At 43.2% G+C, this 20,761-nt stretch overlaps 1 protein-coding gene across 6 annotated transcripts in view; it reads right to left on the bottom strand.

Moving 5' to 3' along the window:
- Positions 1-1,454: 1,454 nt before the first annotated feature.
- The window catches only part of EVL (Enah/Vasp-like), a 125,710-nt gene continuing 106,403 nt past the window's right edge, over positions 1,455-20,761 (bottom strand). For 2 of the 6 annotated variants that reach the window (XM_032691507.1, XM_032691506.1), the window contains exons 4-14: positions 20,612-20,675; positions 17,342-17,403; positions 13,023-13,252; positions 12,250-12,371; positions 9,437-9,497; positions 7,455-7,521; positions 6,050-6,116; positions 5,883-5,945; positions 3,550-3,616; positions 3,116-3,173; positions 1,457-2,063 (exon numbers count right to left, since the gene is read on the bottom strand). In XM_032691507.1, the coding sequence (XP_032547398.1) occupies positions 2,026-2,063; positions 3,116-3,173; positions 3,550-3,616; positions 5,883-5,945; positions 6,050-6,116; positions 7,455-7,521; positions 9,437-9,497; positions 12,250-12,371; positions 13,023-13,252; positions 17,342-17,403; positions 20,612-20,675 (899 nt within the window). In that variant the 3' untranslated portion in view covers positions 1,457-2,025. Of the gene's footprint in view, positions 2,064-3,115; positions 3,174-3,549; positions 3,617-5,882; positions 5,946-6,049; positions 6,117-7,454; positions 7,522-9,436; positions 9,498-12,249; positions 12,372-13,022; positions 13,253-17,341; positions 17,404-20,611; positions 20,676-20,761 lie in introns of all 6 variants that reach the window. The other 4 variants (XM_032691505.1, XM_032691509.1, XM_032691508.1 and 1 more) reach the window with 4 other exon arrangements.

Genomic DNA, 20,761 nt, shown 5'->3' with positions numbered 1-20,761 from the left:
CATCAGGTATGCCATTAATGGGTTTATAATTAGTAAACACATGAGCTACTGTAAGAGATTTATACAACAGAGCGTTCTAATCTCTGCTGTTACTGATGCTTGTCTGTGTTCTTCATACTGGAAAGACTCCTACTTTTGGTCCTGGGGTTCCCATACTCTCGTGCACAAGGGTGTCTGCCTGCTTTAGTTCCCACGTGGAAATCTCTATCCCACTGTTTAACCTATCTCTTGCCTTCTGCTGGCATTAAACATCTAACAAACATCAGGCTCAGACTCGAGCTCATCACTGCATTAAACTCAGATTGCTCCCATTTCTCCCATATTTAATTACAGCACAACCACATGGTAAAAAAGACTCATTTCTAAAAGGCAGATCAGGCTGCTTTGAAGAGCACTGAAGAACATGCCATGGTCCCCAAAAGAACACAGGTAACATTTTACAGCAAACTACCAAGCACAACCCATCCTGCCTCCTCTCCTGGGTCTCTGGTAGCTGGCCAGCAGTCCCTCCTGCTTGCTGCACTGCTCCGTGAGGCCTGGGGGACTCAAGCAGGTGGACAAACATAGCCCCTCCTGGGCTGCTGCACCAGGCTCTGCTCCCAAAACCATTTCTGGGGCCTGGCTTTTAAAACAAAATCTTCATGAAAGCCTGAAGCAAGGAAAGGAGCTTGGAAAATATTTGACAGACTTCAGTAGCTGAACTCCAATCTCTTGCCTTTTGCACAAAATTATCAAGAAGATGGTATCAAGACTGCCACGTAAAGCTTGCGCCAAATTAAATTAAGCAGAAATTCCTAAGATTGTGCTGGTGGAAAAAATGGCTGCAAAGAAAAAAACTGTATAACCTGAAAGATATGACTGGGTATGCACTGTTAAGTGTTTGGTGTCCTGTATGGATATCTTGGATAATGCTCAAGACCTGCACAAGATTAACAAATGACTCCCCTTATGCCTCTACTCAGCAGTGCTATGCCAGTGATTTCAGCCTGCATCCTTTTAATCCCTTTGGTAGCCTTATTCTGCATAAACACCTCACTTTTATTACTAGAAGCCTGAAGGAGGTGCAGGTGATAGGACCTGTGTTTTTTTTCAGTGATGGCTGAAGATGCAGTGGGACAGGTGGTGGTGGCCTGAGAAGAGCTGTAGGCCGCTGTCCCTCACTGACTTTGGCAAAAAGTTGCTGAGGTTGTGGCAGCCTGGCTGCAGGAGGTGGTGCTCAGCCAGTGATGCAAGAGGGCTGGGCAAGTGAGAGCCACGTCTCACCGTGAGATAAGGCAGGGCTGTGGCCACTGCATCAGCCATGAACACTCAGGTTGTCTCCTCATGCTCTGCAGCACTGGCCAGGCAGAGCTGCCACCCGACAGTGATCTTCAGTCACCTTCCCCTTATCATTAACTCAAGCGACACAGAAGCGCGGGAGCTCAAGGGACAAATGAAACAAAGAAAGGCAGGGCCATGTGGACAATAAACAGTTTATTACCAATATGAACACAGATACTGTGATGCACTGACGTACCATTTTTTAATATTGTGATAACTCTGAGACAAAGAACTTGTTGGCTGACAACTAAACATGTCTCTCTTTCTTCTGGTGATGCCTCAATATGTTTCTGTTGGCAAAGGATCTTCATTTACATTGCAGACTACTAGTAAAATTACTTTGAAGTCACCTATCAAAAGCAAATGGTTCACGTGTGTTCTTATCTACTACTAAAAAGAAAGGTAATACATTTAAATAAGCAAATACAAAATACAAAAAAGGCTGACAAATCCAATGTGCAGTGTCAGATGAAATCTAAAAAATCCGAAAATTTAAAATTTAATAATCTTTAGATTAAGACTTTTAAAATGAAGCGAATCCAAGGCAGCAGCAAGCTTCAAAGTGTGCTGAGTCTGCTAATAAAAAGGGTGTAAGAACAAAGACAGTGCCGGTGTCCTCTCTCACCATCTTGCATGACCTTGGTACACTTAGAAATGATCCGATCTTCCTAGCATTCTTAGTACCGTCCAAATGCTTTGCAATCATTATGTTGTACTGATTCTACTCAACTCCTGCCGTATGGCTAGAAAACCAAACCAAAAAGTTAGTGCATAATGTTACATCCAGTGTGATGGAAAATGCTACATATAGAGGTTGCAGAAAGTACACGCTGGTAGAAGGATGAGTGGAGGGTAAAAGGATGAGTAAGGGTAAGCAGTCAGCTGCTGGCTTGCAAACTGCAGTACTACTTCAAGAAGTTGCATCTGTGGTGTATGTGAATGCCTTATTTTGCACTGGAATGAACTAGGGAGGCTCTGAGGGCCAAGCTGCTGGGACGGTAGCATTTGGGCAAGGGCCTCTTCAACTGCAAACTGCCCCGAGTTTTGTGAGCACACAGGTCTAGAGCAAGGGGACAGGGAATGGATTTTAGCTGTTTTACAGTCTCCTCTTTTTCCCTTCCGTGTAATCTAAGGTGGGGAGTACAGTGTGTGGACATGCATCCTTCATATGCCCTAATGTGGGCTTCAAATGGGAATTTTACTGAGCATTTCAACAGTGGCCCTGAAAAATACTTTCAGTTGTATATCGCAAAGCAATTCATAAAAAAAGTACTGATACATTTGGTACAGCTGCTGTATTTTTCAATGAATTATAAAAATGCATGGCTATTTGGAAAGCTGTGACCAAATGAAGGTCTAAACTAGCTCTTCAAGCACAGGAAGCCTACAGAAGATTTTTGGGAAGGATTTTCAGTTAGCTGCCTTTGTACCCTCCTCATCCCGGACCTGTGTGGCCAGCTAGTTACAAGATTTCACGCTTGCTAATTGTGATAAATTGATGTGCCATGGGCTACGGGCAGGCCCTTTCTCACCCTCCCACCTGTGAGAAACACCAGCCAGTGATTTTCTCATAGGTTGGTGGTAAAAATGCTCATCAACAGCACAATAAAGGATGTAAACACAATGTTATGGTCAGAGCTCAGATAAGGTAGATGCTTGTTCTTCAAATGTCGTATAAATCAGAGCTGCTCAGAGAAGTCTGAAAACACCAGGGAACTCTCTGCAGTTCCTATCATCTTATCTATGGGAAATTAGTCATAAAGATGAGAAAAATAATAATTTTTCTCTTTCTTACCATCAATTATCTCCTCTTTCACTTTGTGTAACTCTCTTACAACTTCCTCCAATATTTCCTGATGAGACAAAACACAAGTCAGCTGCTCAGAATTTCCTTCTAACTGGTGGAAGAAAATGCAAGTTTAACACGGTTGTGCTTGTCCCCCGCCTCCGCGGCCGATCAGAGCCTGGCACTACAAACAGCTACTTCTGCACTCCCAGGCACGGATGCAGAAGATGCTGGCATATTTATTTGCACATTTCTGTACAGACATATTGATGAAATAGCAGTGAGATTGTGCTCTCTTGCTGCTCACCAGCTAGCCCTTCTCTAAGCACCTAGTTATAGAGGAAATCAGAAGACTGAACAGCTGTTTTGCTTGTACAGCGCATGCATGGGGGAAAATGGGTAGCTCATTGAATCTCTTAAGTGCAAATGGCTTCTTCACTCACCTGTTTCATTCGATCAAAATCTAAGGCATCCATAGCCACATCATTGCTGCTGCTCACTGGTTTCATCCTTGAGAAACGGAAGAAGAGCATTAAAAAACCCAGTAAGTTCCTTGTGATGTGTGCTAAGCTACACGTACCTGATGGTGTGGATGAGCAGGAGCTCCTGTGTTCCAGTGCTGGGCAGGAGACTCCTTATCATGCTGCTCAAGAGCATTTGGCAGCCAGGGAGCAGCACTGCTCCCATATGCACAACCTGACCCTCAGAGATGCTGTGAAATTTCTCCCATTGCAGACATATTGGAGGGAGCACAAAGAGTGCACTGAAACGATTTTTTTTTTTTTTTTTTTTGGTGTGGGGAATCTCAATGATTTCAGACTAGAAAATGCTGAGGGGATAAAACCTGCTGAACAATGTGTTTTATTACAGCATTTGCAATTTGCAAGCTACATGTCTGGATTTCTCTCACAGTCTGTTTTCTGTACAGCAACCCTGTCTTGGCAACCTAGGCTTTAACTGGGGGCTGAAGTAATAGTAGATTACAGGTTAGAAAAATATAATAGGGAAAATAATAAGCCACTAATCCTTTCCCTGGAAGACCTGACTTAGTCAAGTGTGGTTTCTTGATAGCATTATGTATCACAGTCAGTTTTTACTGACCCAGAAACAAAGCCAGTTTGGCCTTAATGACTGGTACACGTGAGTGTTATTGGTCTTTCAACATATTAGTCAGTGGGCTGAACTCTCATGACATCTGATAAAATAAATTAAGGAAGTAGAAGCTGCTTGCCTTTCTCATTTAATCAGTAACTCCAAAACATTTTAAAAACTAACCATGAAACTATACAAAGGCTTCAAATAATTTTGCCATCATCTTTGAGCCTAAAATGGATGCTGGCAGAGATGCTGCTACTCCTGAGGGTTGCTTGGTCTTGCAACCCTTTCTTGGGAAACCTTGACATGTGTCCTACCACGACACAGCTAAGCTGGGAGTTAAGACAGATACAATTGCCATCAAACTGATCAGGAACAGAAAGAGGTCACCACCGAGACCTTTAGAAACCTGCCCCACTTCCCCCACAGAAATCTTTTCAAGCAAGCACTACTACTGCTGAGCACTACTCCAGGTGCTAAATTAGGAAAGCATTTTTTCCCACTGAACTCCTCCTCTCAGGATGGAATAGCATTATGGAAGACAGCTAGTGAAACATGATGGCTGCTTTCAATAGCCCACATTTCATTCCCATTTGCAAGGAGAAAGAACAGTCTTTCTGCATCTATTTGAAACTCATATTTTCCTAGAACCAACATGTTCCATTGGTTTTAGGAGGGCTGGCAAAACTGTATTTTCCTATAGTAACACGGATGTATCCCTCTGAATGTTTAGGCAGGGCGTGTTACAGCATTTGTAACACAGCAGCAAGCATATGCAGATAGTTGCCATTGGCAACTTTCTCTCCAGACTGTCAGCACTAGCATATACCTAATAACATAAAATTTTACATCTCTTTGCAGTAAATGCTAAACATATCTAAGCCTGTGTTCTACCTTCCTATTCAGCTTATCCATCCATCTCAGTGTCCAGTAACACTGGGTGGCCCTCAACCAGCACTGGAAGCAAGCCTCTCTTTAGCTGTCCAACATCAAACTTTAGTCAATCTCTGTGACTAAAAACATGGGTGCTGATCCTGCAGCTTGGCTCTTCCGACTGAAAGGACTTCTGGAGTCCTACTTTAGGTTTTGTTGGCTTTTGAAACCTGCTAGTTTTTGAACCCCATATGTCTGAATGCCCTATCTGTTGCTGTGCCTTTTACAGCTTGATTTTATTGATTTACTGCACCAAGCCCTGCTCTCCTTTCTTATGCACCGACTGCAGTTGCATGGGTGGAAGAATAACTTCCCTTATCCCATCTGCAGACTCTTCAGATCATTTCTGCTTTTGCATTTCTACTTCTGCAGAGGTTGGGCAATGAGAACTTCACCTATTGGCAGGGTCATCCTGAAACGGCTGTAAAAAGATGCTCCAAAACCTGCCTTCCACATGGCACAGCACCACTGAGCCCATGTCTCTGATTCACACACACAGATGGTTTAAGCACTTGCTTCAGTGTGATTAACATCTGTGATGCCTGTGCCCTCCTGAGCAGGGGGCTCTTTCCATGGAACAAGCCTTTGACACAACACACTCTACCTTCACACTTTGTGCAGCAACAGACAAAGCACATTGTAAATGATTGAGTAAAAGACTTGAGGGAAGACGAACATCAGTGCTGAATGATGGGATTAGCCAAAGGACAAGCCAAGACAGTTAAGAAGCCAGGCTGTTAGCCAGTACCTAGAAGACACGTGGGATTGTGTGGGGCTCTTAGCTTCACAGCTCTTCGCCACTGATGGATTTCTACAGCAATGGAATGAAACGAGACATGAGTTGTGCACGTGCCACAGGGACAGCATGACCACCCCGACTGCTAGCCAGCCACAGGGACAACCCATGCAGCTCACCTAGAAAGTAATGAAGATACAGGCTTTTCAACAGAATTGCTCCTTTCCCATGGCTTCTTCCCAGAGTCTGAAAAACAAACATGAAAAATTAGTTTATTATTTTGCTCTAACGACAAAAATGTCTTGAAGTTGATTGTCTTATACAGCTGCTTTCCTGCAGTTAGGATGAGTGACTTAGAAAAACCAGGAAAGTGGGATAGCTGAATGAGTGCAGTTGCCTACATTATAGGGAAAGCATTGGCAAAAATCTGCTTAGTGATCCCTTTAATTAGGGACTGGATAGTGAAACAGTACTAAAAAGACACGATACTGGAACACTAGGAGGAAAAGCATAAATCACTTCTATGAGGAAATACAGGCTACTTGCTGCAAGACTTATTTTATTCAGTACAAGACTTATTTATATTTTAAGTTAAAAAGTCTTAGTTTTTTGGCTTCAGAGTTGGTAGAAAATGCGGGTGTATCTAAAAACAGGGCAGTGAGATCCCACTATGCAAATCTCCACAGAGAATTTAGTTAATGTTGACTTCATTTCTAATTCACAGAACTTTCCCAGAAGCTGCACTTACATAACCCTTGTTACTGAAAGTGCTTACTGTGGTCCCATTCTCCTCCTAAAATGAACTGTTTCAGGCACTTGAGTAACATACAGCATTATATACAAGGATTTGCTCCTCTGTGAGGTCCTGAAAAAGCCTTTAAAAGAATTATGGGTACTCCCATAAAATCTCTAGATCTTGTTCCTCATTTACATGCACCTTTCTCCTGGCTTCTTGTCCTTCCCTTGCAAAGCACGCAAGTCATGGTTTTGTTCCAAAAGGAAGCTGGAATGGTTAAATACTCATTCCCTTGGGAGAGATTTCTTTCAGCATGCATAAAAGCCAAGACTGACGCAATGATGAATGTGACTGCTTGCAGCTCATCTACTCAGATACAGTTATTTCAATTAATTGCATGAAAAACATATTTTGGGGGCTCCTTAATTTAACCTAGTAACTCTCAGGATCAGCCATATTGCAACAAGCTACTAGGCTAAGGAAGGATAGCAGTTTGAGATCCAAACCTCAACTGTATCAATCAAGGCATCTACCCTACAGAAAGTAAAATAATAATATAGCTTTTTTCTCTTAGAAGATTTAGGTGCACAATGCTGAAGACACAGATCCTCAGCTACATGACTGGACCCCAATAACTAAACTGGCTGTATTGCAATTTTCTTGGCTGTGAAGCATATAAAATCATAATTTCTTGCTGAGTACAGTTTTTAAAACAATAACTATTCAGGAATTTTTCTGTTAGTTACTGCTGCTGCACTCAGAAGTAGGGCAATGAATCCAGAGCCTAGAGGTGGTGGAGAAGACTGCATTATGAAGACAATTACGACACTAGTAGTTGGACTTAATACCTGATGAATTTTGCTGCTGCTGGGCAGAGCCTCGTGTACTGGTTGAAGGAGAGGTGCTAGCATCATCCTATAAAGAGAAAAACAGGACATTACTGAATTTTGGAGATGAAGCACAGAGTCCTCTTCTACTCTGGAGATCAGTGGTAGCATGTGTGGTACAAAAGCAAGTTTCCTCCAACCATGTCCAACAGGCACTGCTGCCAAGGTATGGACTCAAGGCTATTTAAACTTTAACTTTTCTCTCCCTTTAGAATGGCAAAATACATCCTTTTAATTTTAGCTAATATGGACACCTTTTCAGGATCACTCTTATCTCTATATACCAAACCAGGCTGAAATCACTCTAAAGTGCTGTCTGCTGTTGCCTAAGTACAAACCATCCATTTCCCAAATTTAGAAACTCTCTGAGATATTGATAATGAGCCATATGAAGGAACAATAGTTCAGATCCCAGCCTTTCAGCCCAGGACAGCCACTGGTATCAGTGAGAGGAGTGCAGGTACTAGCAGAATGTAACTAAATCAATCAGTATTACTCTTAAGCAGAAGATTTAACACTTATCACAGAATTGTACTCTTTTGTTTGGGATTTATGTGTGACATCATAAACAATTCATCCATATGTTTGACATAACAAGATCATTTAGCAGCCCTCAAAACATGCATTGTAAAATGGAATTGCACCCAGTCTGATAGAAGATACCCTGACCACAAAATGTACTCTAAACCACCTTTCTAAACAGTTTGGTGCTATTGAAAAGTTTGATTGGGGATATAAACTAATGCAGAGCTTCAAGGAGAGAGAAGAAGGGATAGAAAGACAGCAGAGGCTGAATAGTTAGAGGCCAAATGGTGCCTTTCATCTCCAAGTATACGGTTCAAAACCAGCTCTGGGGCAAGATTAAGAGCAATGGTTGCATAGTGAGTTCAACAGGCAAATTCCATGCTTGAAGCATCCCTCAAGGAACATGCAAAACATTCTGCATTTCTACCTAAACAGAGCAAACTCCTTATTCCTGCTCTTGCTACAAACCTTTCAGCCTGGAGCGAGACCTACATTTTCCGAATGGATTTTCTACTGAGCAGCTGTTACTTTGTCTTTGGGGGAACATCTCTATATAGGCAATTGAGGCACACAGCCATGGCAGAAAGCCTTCATGAGGGTACTGGCTAGCAACAGGAATGCTGAATGAGCAGCAGCCCAGAAAAGCACCACATGGGAAGGGACACAGTGCAAATCCTGCCCTCTCTTGAAACAGGAAAGATCTTTCATGCTTTACTAGTTCCATGGGTAAAAAAATGTTTTCATCTGCATGTTGAACTCAAAATTGCTGTATCAAGTTCAGCCTACAGACTGTATCAAATAAAGCCTCCTGTATAACTGCTTTTGTGGACAATATACTGACAGAATAGTTAAAATAGAAATGAATCAAAGTTCCCTGAAATTGTCCAAATTCGATGTCATTGTACTGTAGGTATCATAAACATGTATTTTGACTTTTGAATGGTCTAACAGTTAATACACTGTTTACCCTTCATCCCTCCCAGACATGTTCATTGTGCACTCAGGTCTCAAGTGAGCTGATTCTCACTTTGTGTGGAGGTTGGCAATCCAGAGTTACACCCCGTGGCTGATGATCCACTTCAGCTTAGCTGAAGCCTCAAACGTAAAATAAGAAACTTGAACGTGATCTTGGGCTGACTTGCCAGGAGGTTCAATGCATCTTCTTACAGGGCAAGAATCTACCACCCCTTACAACATTCGGATCAGACCACGAGAAAGTGCCTGGTTTGGATTTAGCCTATGAATAAAGCGACAATTCCTGTTTATAAGGTGCTGTTCCCAGGAAAGGTGGAAGCAGTTATATTCAGCTTTTGATTGCATGTGTATATCTATTCCTGGATCACACACAGTGAATGAGCACAGGACTTTGGCTTACAAGGAGTTTGCAAGAGCACAATGGTGAGGAGTCTTTCACTTACGTTTTGGCTTTCCTCTTCCTTTTTGTCAGCTGGCTTGTCTGACTGCGACGCTGCTTTCCTCCTTTGCAAAGGAACATGAGAGAGAACACGCAGTCAACCCACTAGAAACACATCCGTGTGGGAGGACTGATTCAGGCTTTGGTGGGAGTTACTATTTATATTGTTCATCCTAGGGAATGGCTGGATGTGTTCGGTTGTGTAGGTCTGGGGTGGAGGTGAGCAATCCAGGCCCCAGTGATACAACTTGGGGAGAGGGGCAATATTATGAGGCAGTGTTTAACAGAGGAACACAGGGTGCAGAGCAGAAGGAAATGTGCTGAAGTGGAGGAAGGAAGCACAGCTGGGTATGAAACTGGGTGAGAAAGGGATGGTTTCTCCCCAGGACTCAGGAAGTTGTGTCTCCTGGGTCTTACACCGGAGGAACAACTCAAACCCCCACAGGGGTTTCTGAGGACCAGCCATCCCCCCATTCGCCCCTCCCAGGTGGCTCAGATGGGTATTGCAGTGATGACACTGTTCTCAGTCAGCTCCAGATATCCAATTTTCCATTTTAGATAATTAGGGGAACTGCAGCTCAAGCCTCCACATGGATTTTGGTTGTGCTGAACTTTACCCTTATCCACCTGTGAACACTACCCTTAGCAGATGTTTTTTAAAACACCAATATGACAGGTTTTTCATTTAGTCTTGCTTCTGAAGAGAGCAATATTCATCTCATATTTAAAAAAAATCCCAAGTGGCACTAAGAAAGGTTTCTGAGAAAAGCCACACTGGATACACAACTTGGAGGATTTGATGAAAATTTGACCAAAAAAACCCAAACAGATGAGTATGTTCTGTAGGACACTGTGCTCTGTGGGAATTATTTCCAGATATTCAACTGCATTAATAAGTTTATTAGATTGGTAATAATTTTTGTAGTCTTTCCCTAATATTTACCTGATTCTTCTAACAAAAAAAACTATAGTTATTACAAATCTAAGTGAGAGAAATATTTGCCAGGGTGAGAGACCAGTGTTAGATTTATGTCCTGCAACAAACTTAACTGGGCTGGAAATGACAGTGGTTTGTGAGTTCATTATGCTGTTTGCACTTTAGTCCTGAGGCAAAGGGCTGCTCTCAGGGGGCCCACTAAATCTAGAGAGTGGTATTTTATAGCACCTGAACTCTCAAAAGCGTTTTCCTCAGTTACTTATTGAGCATTAGACATACTCCCTGTTTCTGAGCATGGGGTTTACTGCTCAGAAAAGGCCCCCTGAGATCCCATGCTCATTACTCTGTGATTTCTGTACTGAACATGCTCAGCTTAAAAAACATTTTTTTTACCTCCTCATAAGAGTAGGTTAGTAAGGCAGGTAAGAACAACCTGAAACACAGTGCCAGGTTCTTCCTTTATGTCATCATGCATATAAAGGGGTTTGCAGCCAAAAGAAGTCCTGTCAGTATCAGTTTAACATCATGTGCCCAGATTGCACCCTTGACTGACACTTGCATATTTCCAATTACTTCCACGGCTTTGTGAAGCAAAATTTAGGGGACAATTCTGCTGCTGTCAACTCCCTGGGAAAGTATTTGCAGCTCAGTTATTTTCAGTGTAGAAGCAGCAGAGTGCTCACAGCAGTGCGAGTGCTTTTGTTAAGGTATCAGGGAAATTTGACCCTGAATACCTGAAGACACGAGATCCCACTGCCAAAAGCCATACTGGCATACACCTTTGACTAGAACCACAGAAGTGTGTACAATTTCTATATCCAAACATATGAGATGTCCATTCAGCTTGCTTGCTGGAACAGAGCTAGCTGCCCCAGCATCTAGTCACCAAACCTTACTTTGCTTTCAGACAACTGCTTCATATGGAGCAGACCAAGAACCAGTAAAAAAATATTAAAAGTTGTCAAGCTATTTTAATTCTGAAAAGAAAGAAAATTATCTATTTGCTTCTTTATACTGCTTTGAACTTTTTGAGTGTTGTGTATTTAATTAATACTTTTCAAAGGATTATATCTGAAGTCCACGTTCAGAATTTCTTCTGAAATGAACAGGACATGGAGAAAAGTTGGAATCAAATTCTTTGAGCTGGGAACTGTCTTTATGCTAGAGAACATTATTTAAAAACTCCGTCTCTGCACACTCTACAACTATACCTACCCCTCACTATTTCATTCATACTTTTCCTTCACTGTTCATAACTTTAAAAAAATTAGATCTAAAAATAAAGCATCTAACACTAGGAACTTGGGAGTCTGACAGAACATTAGTGATGGAATAAGGGGAAAAGAGAAAAAAAAATTAGAAAAATTGAGTGCCTTTTAACAGCTGGTAGCTTGATACATCACAACTTGCTTTAGTGGAGAATAACTAGGTTAGTCTGAAACACACTGAGAATTAATAATAGTTTACCTGCCAAAGTCTTGTCCTTTCATTACAACTGTGTTTTTATTTTTGGGCTCAACATCCCGAATGTGTGACATAAAGAGTGATTTGTCTAAGTTCCTTTCACAGTTTACTCTTACTGAAAACCGTAACTTTGAAATAGATCTAGTAAAACGGCAAAAGCCCAGAGGATGCATTTATCACCATCTTTGAAAGCTACCATGCTGCAGGATCTGCCAGAAGCTACACCCCGCCAGGTATCATTGCTGCAACACCTTTCATATTAAAGGCCAGGTAATACTGGCATCCAACATCTATGCAGGACCTGTCAAACTGCAAAGAAGCACCAAAGTGACCCACCTGCTAACCCAAAATGATAGCACTTTGTTCCACAATTTGCTGCAGATCTCATGGGGCTTACTTGAAGTGTAAGTACAAACCTTTTTGCCAGTAATTTATTCATTTCTTCCATTAGTCCTCCTCCACCTCCTCCACTACTTGTTCGATTGGCATCGCTCTTAGAGACCCCACTGGGGCTGGACCCTCCTGAACCATCTTCTGGCTTAAGACAGAAATCAACACTGGAATTAATGAAAGGTTTCCTTTACCACGCCCTTAACGATTAATTTTCTTAAGTATTAGGAACAGTGATCACAATCACAGCTTGAAGCCAGAGATAAAGATGTGCTCTGCCTTGGGAAGAAGACCCACATGAACCCTTACTAAAACAAAAAAATGGTCTGGGTGAGGCAATTATATGGGCAAACGACGAAAAAACCCACAGTGCTGTTTATTCACGGTTATGTTTATGCATGGTTAAGCAACCCTTACCTAAGTGGACACCTATTGACATGAGGCCTCAAAAGTCTACATTGGTTTTTGTAAGCATAGCGTAGTTCTAACCACTTACAAAAACTGAAAACACTAACAAACAGTACAACGGTGGACTTTGCTGAAGTAATGAAATCCTGGCTATGTCAGAATGTGCACCCATTTGCTAATTAATATTTTCTGAAGAGTGTAAACTCCAGCAGACAAATCCTGCTCAGCTTTATTTTCACTGCAAACTCACATTTAAAAGTCCACCCAGCGGTCAGCTGAAGCGTGTTTCACCATGTTTCAAGCTGGATTTGCAGACCGTTACACCCAGCTGTGCCAGGCTTTCCTGCAGCAGACAAGAGCCCTTTGGGGAATCCCAGTAGCACCTCCTTACCCGTTGAACTCTCCTTAGTTTGGCACCAGCCAGAGCTGCTGCGAGCCCTGACACTGACCCATCTTCAGTGCCAGCCCCTTGGCCGGCGCCCGATGGCAGCGGGGGCGGTGGGGGGGGCGCAGCTCCCATGGGTGGCGGAGGGACTGGGGGGGGTGGCGGAGGTGGGGGCCCCCCAGATGAAGCAGGGATCACAGCAGCACCACTGGGGTGACCAGGTGGAAGTGTTGGGCCTGAAATGCAGAGAATAGGAATTAGACATGAAGCACTGTCTCCTCCAGCCCATAGACAAGGTCATGTTCCCACCCCCTAGGCCATGACCTGACTGCAGGACGAGTGATTAATTCAAGGAAGCACCATGCATGTGGAGGTATGGGAATGGTGTTTGTATCAATGGTCAGTCAGCTACAGGTATGTCCTCCTGCAAGACCCTGCCACTGACAAACTAGCCTTCTCCCTCTTCTCCCTGGCTGGGCTAGTGTTCTATTCTGTGTCAAAATCAAAACATGGACAACGCTTTCCAATTCATAAGTGGCATATCCTTCTGCTTCTCCCGTAGCTTTCTACATGGAGATAAAAAACTACATCAGTAAACTCCATGGACTTCAGTTAACATTAGCTTTTCATAAGAATCGTGGGTTACAGCGACACATCCTCCTTTCTGTCGAACAGAAGGTGTGTGGCCTCAGCCAGTTTTGCAAAACAATCAGGGGAGACTCAAGCTCCAAGCACTCCGAGGTTCAGCAAAGCTCCTCACTGCAGCAGCAGCCTGTTGGAGGGGCTGATGGTGGTAACTCCGTTGCAGTGTTTTCCCTGTCTGTAACAGGTCAGTTGAACAAATACACCATCCCAAGGGTATTTCCCCATGTACACTCTGTCAGAACAGGCTGCTCCTGGTGCAAAATCACAGGTTCAGTTGCTCAGTAAGTGTTATTTTGAAAGACAGGTGGGTTTTGACCGAGAAACATTTGGAAACTGTATTTAACATTAACAGCCTGTTCTTCTTCTTATCTGGATTTTCTTACAATACTGCCTTATTTCTGTGGTTACTTCTGCCATTATTTCACACTCCCAATTCCATTCTTGAAATGAACCATAGCTGCTATTAGAAATACTTTAAACATTTCAAGCCCTCTTTCGTTCATGAACATAATAGCTAGTAATTCATTGTGGGTACAGTTAATTGTAATTGCAAAGCTACACCCACCTAATTAGAGGCCAGCCTCAGGCAAAAATTGAACTGAGTCAAAATAATGGACTGATGTGAGTCTAAAATTTTATTGAACTAAGTAGATTTCAAGGACTTGTATCAGCTGAAGGACTGAGCCTTCAGTGGTCACAGTAATATTTTTAGCAGAAAGTGAAAGGAAATGTTTTAGTTTTCTTCCTCTTCCAGGCATGTCACCTTAGCATTATATGTGGTTATAAACATGAATAGATCCAAGTCACAAAACTTATGCTCTGAATTGCAAATAGGCACTACTTGCAAGTGTTCTAACTCCGCAGGCTTTAGGTAGGCACTAGAAATCAAAACCATATGCAAAGTGGCCAGACCCGAGCTCTTGATCTGTCTTCAATGAAAAAGGTTTGCTGGAATAGTTATAGTGACAAGCCCACAACTATAAATGCAGTTTACACCAGGAAGAGAATTAAATAAATTACACAGGCACAGGGGATTCTGGGTAACAACCAAAATCCATGTTCTTCTATCTTTTGCTGGTAACAGAAATACCACTTAAGAAAAAGAGTAAAAATCACAACCTCTACCAGTATTCCTACACTGACAAGAAGTCTATCACAGACCTGGCCTCCAGCTTCAGAAGAGCCCATCTGCTATGTTTAGACCAGCTGAAAACAGGTTCTATATGAGGCTCTTTGAAGCAATTTGACTCTGCTGAATGACATCTCCATCTGGCCTAATACAGTAAGAATATGCATTGCAACAACCCAGCTACAGGGTCCTGGCTCTGTAATGCTTACTTTTTGCCTGGTCCCTGGACCAGTCCTGAGTGATTTGGGTACTTTTCCATCTCAGTTTCAGAAATCACATACAGCAGGAGTAGCTTTGGGTCTCTCAGCCTTTTTTCTAATGGTTACAGGCAGTGCCAAAAGGGCTTTTTAAACAGCTGACAGCTATGGCTTTACACAGGTCACAACTCACTCAGAATCAGTACTTACTCAAGTGGGCAATGGCTGGTGATGTCATGTAAGGAGGGGTCCTCCTGGGCATAGCCACCTCAGACACAGCAGCGTGGGGGGGAGGCAATGGAAGACAGTGTGACATGGGCTGACAACACTGCTGTGGAGGACATGATGATGGATGGGAGGATGGGGAAGGAGCCTGGCCAGAGGAGGTGGGGGGGCTGGTGATGGTGGGCAGCGGGGAGCAGGGTGCACCTCCTAGGTGTGGCAAGAAGGACCCATCCACGCTTTTCACGTGGGTCCCAGAGGAGCCTAAAGCAATTTGTTCTTCAGGATGGCCATTCAGGGGTACATTTGCTGAGGTCTCCTGGCCTGCTTTATCTGTGGGTCCCTTGACCCTGTCTGGTGGGACAGGAATTGCGGGCAGGATGGTGGAACTACGTGGTTGCAGGACATCACCCCTCTGCAGAGATGGTGCACTTGTGGCAGAGGGAGCAGAAGACCAAGGAGAGCATGAAAGAGAAGAGCCCCTAAGAGGCTGGTAAGAGGCAAAGGGAAAATGGGAATGATGGAGAGGGGGTGGAGACAGCGAGGTTCGCCTGATGCCTGGCATTACAGTCCTGCCGTTTGGGCAGGAGGGAGGGGAGGAACCTGGGGCTGTTGGCAGCTCAGAGGCCGAGTGCCTGTGCAGGAACTGCGGGGGCTCTCTGGCTCTCCACTGGGATATGAAAGGGGATTGACTGCCGGGCTCAGGGCCAAAGGGTTCTGAAGAGACAGTGCTGGCATGAGGTAGTGGGGGGAGCACAACACCAGAGGCAGGAGCAGCGCAGTTACTGGAGGTGGGAGGAGGAGACTGGGGCTGAGAGAGGGGAGAGGACAGACTTAATTGAAGGGTGGAAACTAAAAGAACAGAAAAGACAAATGCAAAGAATAAGGTGGGTATGCAGCAAGGAATGAAACCAAGGCAAAGTGGAACGAAGAAAAAGGAACCGTGAAGTAAACGCAAACAGAAACTCAAACAAAGCAAAGAGGAGATGGTGCAGGCACCAGCTTGGGGATTTCCAGCCTTCAGAAGAGCTGGAGGGGTGTGTGGAGCAGAACCCTGGCAGCATGGGATGGGCTGCATGCTCTGGTGACAGTGAGGCTCCTCCAAGCCCCACGTGAAACTGAGTCAGGATCACGAGCATCACCTTTGCACCAGGACAGCTGCAAGGGATATGCTGAACACAGAGCTGGCCACCTTGTAGCCAGAGAGGGGACAGTCAGCAACCCCTAGGAGCCATGTGTATGGCTCCTTGTGTATGCCAAGGCAGGATTTTGGCCAAGTTTCTTATGCAGAATAGCACTAATCTCTGCTGAAAGAGAAGTCCAACTATTTCTGTCGCTGAAGGTGTGTGTGTATGTCTGAAATGGTTTCAAGTCAAAAACTAAAAAGTTTTAACAGCTGAGGAAAAACATGATTTTCAGATTAACTGAAAAAACTTGCCCAAAACCAAAGCCCAAACATAAGATGGCCATCTTGGCTTCCTTGCTCTGCCTTCTTTCAGAGAAGCAAAGCCATATTTTGTAGTTATAAACTATTCCTGTCATCTTTTCTCTCAGCTTAGTGCAACTTAATATGCTATAGAGGATTTTTGTAAGCTCATTAAATATATATATATATTCCATTAAGAAAGTCCACAGAAGACTCCTCACTTCATGATCACAAAATCCCCACTGATGAGCATCTAGAGCTATAGTTTCCTCTGTGCTGTAGTTTGCTTTGTGCTGCAGAACAATGTGGACTGCCTGAGCACATCCAGCACTTCAACGCCTCTGTGCTGACATCCCCTGGAAACGTGGAGTCACTCTAGCAGTGGCTGTGCTATCTGCTCTCCTCATGGATGTGGAAAAAGCATGTCCAGGCCTCCTTGGTACATCTAAAATGCCGCTCAGCTGTATAAGTTTTGCCAAGTGCAAAACCTGCCTAGCATCACCTGAATGCCCCAGAACTGAGCCTCTGCAAAACAACATAACCATGCCCAAATGCATGTAAGTCTCTAGCTGAAAATGCTTTAAAATCTATTCAAAACTATAACCACTTTTAGTGGAGTAGCTCTTGTATAGCACCCCACCAAATCCCACCAAAAGCAAGAGGAGACAATCAGGGAAAGACTGTATCTGCCTGATTTGATACATGCCTGTGGTAGAGGTTCTTCTTTCCAGAGATTCCTGGCGCTGTTGCTGTTGCTCCATCACTTGTCTAAAACAGTAATGAAAAAAACTCTTGGTTATTATGTATTCTTTATAATTTTGAGTACAACCTTTATACCCTGAGAAGCACTCAAGCTGTATGTCTTGGGTGAAACCCTGATCTGGTGAGGCGGAGATGGGTCTGATTTCACTTGCCTTGGCTGCAGCAGTGCCATTTCATACATTCGAGAAACTTAATCAGGACATTGCCCTGCATTCACCAGACACTGCAGGGGTTGGTTGATCCACTTAAGATAACTCCTCAATAGCTCTGCACAAGGAATAGTCACTGCCCAAGGCCCAGGAGAGCACAGCAACCATGCATGCCATTAACCTGAAGTGCATGAGCACTGCAAGGAAAGAGTAAGTGGCATCTTGCATAAAATCACAGAATCATAAATTGGGTAAGGTTGGAAGGAAACACTAGAGGCCATCTAGTCCAACCTCCCTACTCAAGCAGGGTCCCCTGGAGGATGTTATTCAGGGTTGTGTCCAGACAGCTTCTGAATATCTCCAGGGAAGGAAATATTCAGAATGGCACAGCCCCGAGCCTCTTATGGGTCAGGAGCCCAAAGCACTTGTAGTTAAAATGAAAACATAACAAAGCTTGATCTGTGTTTTGGGGCTGACTGTACAAAGCCTCTGTTGTCCTGGTGCACATCCAAGCCCTTTTTGGCACAGGCCAGTCCAGCTGACAGCCCCAGCACAGTTGCCCCCGTGCCACCAGCACCCCCAGCAGCACCATCGCCACTGTGTTTCCTCTGCAAATGCTGATCACAACACTGCACTGCTGCTTTTTTGGCACCTTTCACCCCAGGAGCTGCCAGCTCCTGTGCTACCCAGGCCTGGTGTCCTCCGGGGAGAGGATTGTTACAGGTGCTGGTCCGCAGGGAATGTGCAGTTCCAAGGGCCCATCAGCAGGGGTCTGCTCTCGAACGCTGGAGTGCTCCTGCCGCAAGGAGCACTCCAGCTCCTTGACCTCTGCCACAAACCCCCCCTCACTTGGCTCCTCTTAAAAAGACTGATAGCTAAAACCTAGACTATTTGCTAGGCTTTTTGCCAAGTGCATGGATATGGACTAAAGATTTCAACAATATTAAAACACAGTTTTGAAATTAGAAATTAGTGCTGAAGCACTTGGTAATAAAGTTTATTACAATTGTCTTCCACAGTTTCTAGGCTGAGTTTGCCCTGAATTTGTTTCCTTTATGTTTGGGCCAGTCTTAATTGCACAGTTTTCTTTTTTCTGCAACAGCTTTACTTCTTGGTCTGTACACTAAGGCAAGCTTACCTCTAAGCAACATTTCTATTTTAACTCCTTATATGATCTCCCTGTTACATTTTCACGTGTACTTTCCAGAGTCTGCAATGTTAAATAATTCTATCTTATTTATATACCAATAGAAGCTTTCTAGAAAAAATGTCCAAAAAAATAAAGTTACACTACGCAGAAAAAAAGAATATCTTAGTTTTCAAAACAAATTTCCCATATTTCAATTCTAGTTCAATACATGGGAAAGGAAAATCCATGCCTTTGATGCAGAGGGATCAATCTTAAACTGATTTTTATGCTCAGGATATGCAATCCAGGCAATTTCTAGAAAATCATTAGAGGCATCTTAGAAAATTATCATATATGCAAAAGGAAAACAGTTTTGAGAAAATCTTAGCTGGTTGATTCAACTCTTTCATTTAAGCTATGACACTTTAAACCAAACAAATAGAAATCTTTACTTCAGTATATACCCTGGTTCTTCCTTGGTAGTTATGGGCTGAATACATATGCAACAGCATCAATTACACTGCTAAAATTTCAACTGTAAACACATGTACTAAGAATTTTCCAAGCATACTGTCCCCTAACTTAGCTTGGCATTTATTAGCGAAATTTGATGATGAAGATCAACTTGACACATACATTTTCCCGATTAAACCTGGAGGAAATTCTAGGGTTATCAAGAGAACAGACTTGGAAAACTCGAGTCTGACAGACCAGGAAAGAAATATGTCTTACAACATCTCCAAGTCATTAGAGCTGCTGCAGAACAGATAGAGGTGTGGGGGGCTTCCCCAAAAAAGGTCAACCACTGCCACTTGAAGTCACTGAGGTTCATAGTAGCCCCTTCTGCCCTTGGTCAGAAGCAGGTTACATGTGCTGAATGCACCCTCCCACACAAGCTAAAAGGAGAAGTTCTTAAACTCTTACGAAGTCAAATTTATTCCAGTCAAACTAAATAAAGCCTGAGACTGGCACAAGGCTACTTAAGGAGTATGCAAGGACTAAAGCAGAAGAGAGGACAAATTACACTCTGACTTAAAAATACATTAACATTTGTGTAAAGGTCTCTAAAAAACCTTTAAAACAGACAAATTTTCATCGTAGATACCATATCAGTTTCCTTGCCTGTTTACAAGATGTTAAAAAAACCCATAGGCCTAAAATTAGGTCTGCTCTAGACTTAAAGAATGCATCAGCATAATTAAAGCTGAAAGTCCTCTAGTGCAGATACAGTAATATCTAAGTGCATCTACTGGCATAGCTTATTCCACTCCAGTGGAGCAAAAGAAGCTTTCCCAGAACCATGTGCCCAGTAGCAGTCAAATAATACCTACCCAAAAGGCTGTCTCTAAACAAAAAGGAATAAATTAAATATTTTTATTCTAACATAGTTAAGTTGCTTACACTTGATGTGTACAGAACAGACATCCAAATTTGAGGACTGAATTACGTATGGTCTGCAGAATCAGGGAGTTTCACTGGTTAAAGGAAGAGCTGGATCAGGTCTTTCAGCCAAGCAGAGGGACAGGCAATATCACCTGCCCCTGGGTGAGCAGGGGCTCTCTGACCTTTATGACAGCTTTGCTATCCCAAAGTAAATCTCACAAATCTCAGGTGAAATATCATCACCTGCTGACCCACTTAACAGTCATAGGCAAATCCCTACTCAACCTCAGCTCATTCATAGTTATTCATAAAGGCGCAGGAAACTAGTTTCCCTACCATTTCCTTATAGTTTTTGGAGGAGAAAAGAGAGACTCCTAAGTCCCTATCAAGCAAAAAGTTTACCTAAAACTGTAAAATCATTACAGAATCATTAGCAATAATTACAAAACATTCAGAACCGGCTTAAAAGAGGTACGAGTAAAAAGAACAGTGCTTATTGGTGAACAAGGACTGCATGTTCACCCAAGAACTTTGCCATAGATGATTTACTCACCTTCTCTGTGCTTCCATCTCGTCTGGAGATGGACCATTCTGGACCTGGCGCTGGGCAGCTGGACCTACAGGGAAAATGAGAGAATGTTATAAGGAAAGCAAATGGGGCTGACTTTTTCAAACAACAGTGCCACTCAGATTAATTGTCTTA

This window comes from Chiroxiphia lanceolata, chromosome 6 (assembly GCF_009829145.1).
Source record: "Chiroxiphia lanceolata isolate bChiLan1 chromosome 6, bChiLan1.pri, whole genome shotgun sequence".
In the NCBI taxonomy this organism is placed as follows: Eukaryota; Metazoa; Chordata; class Aves; order Passeriformes; family Pipridae; genus Chiroxiphia; species Chiroxiphia lanceolata.
Note: the sequence above shows the minus strand (reverse complement) of the source record. Positions and strands in the feature narration are given on the sequence as shown.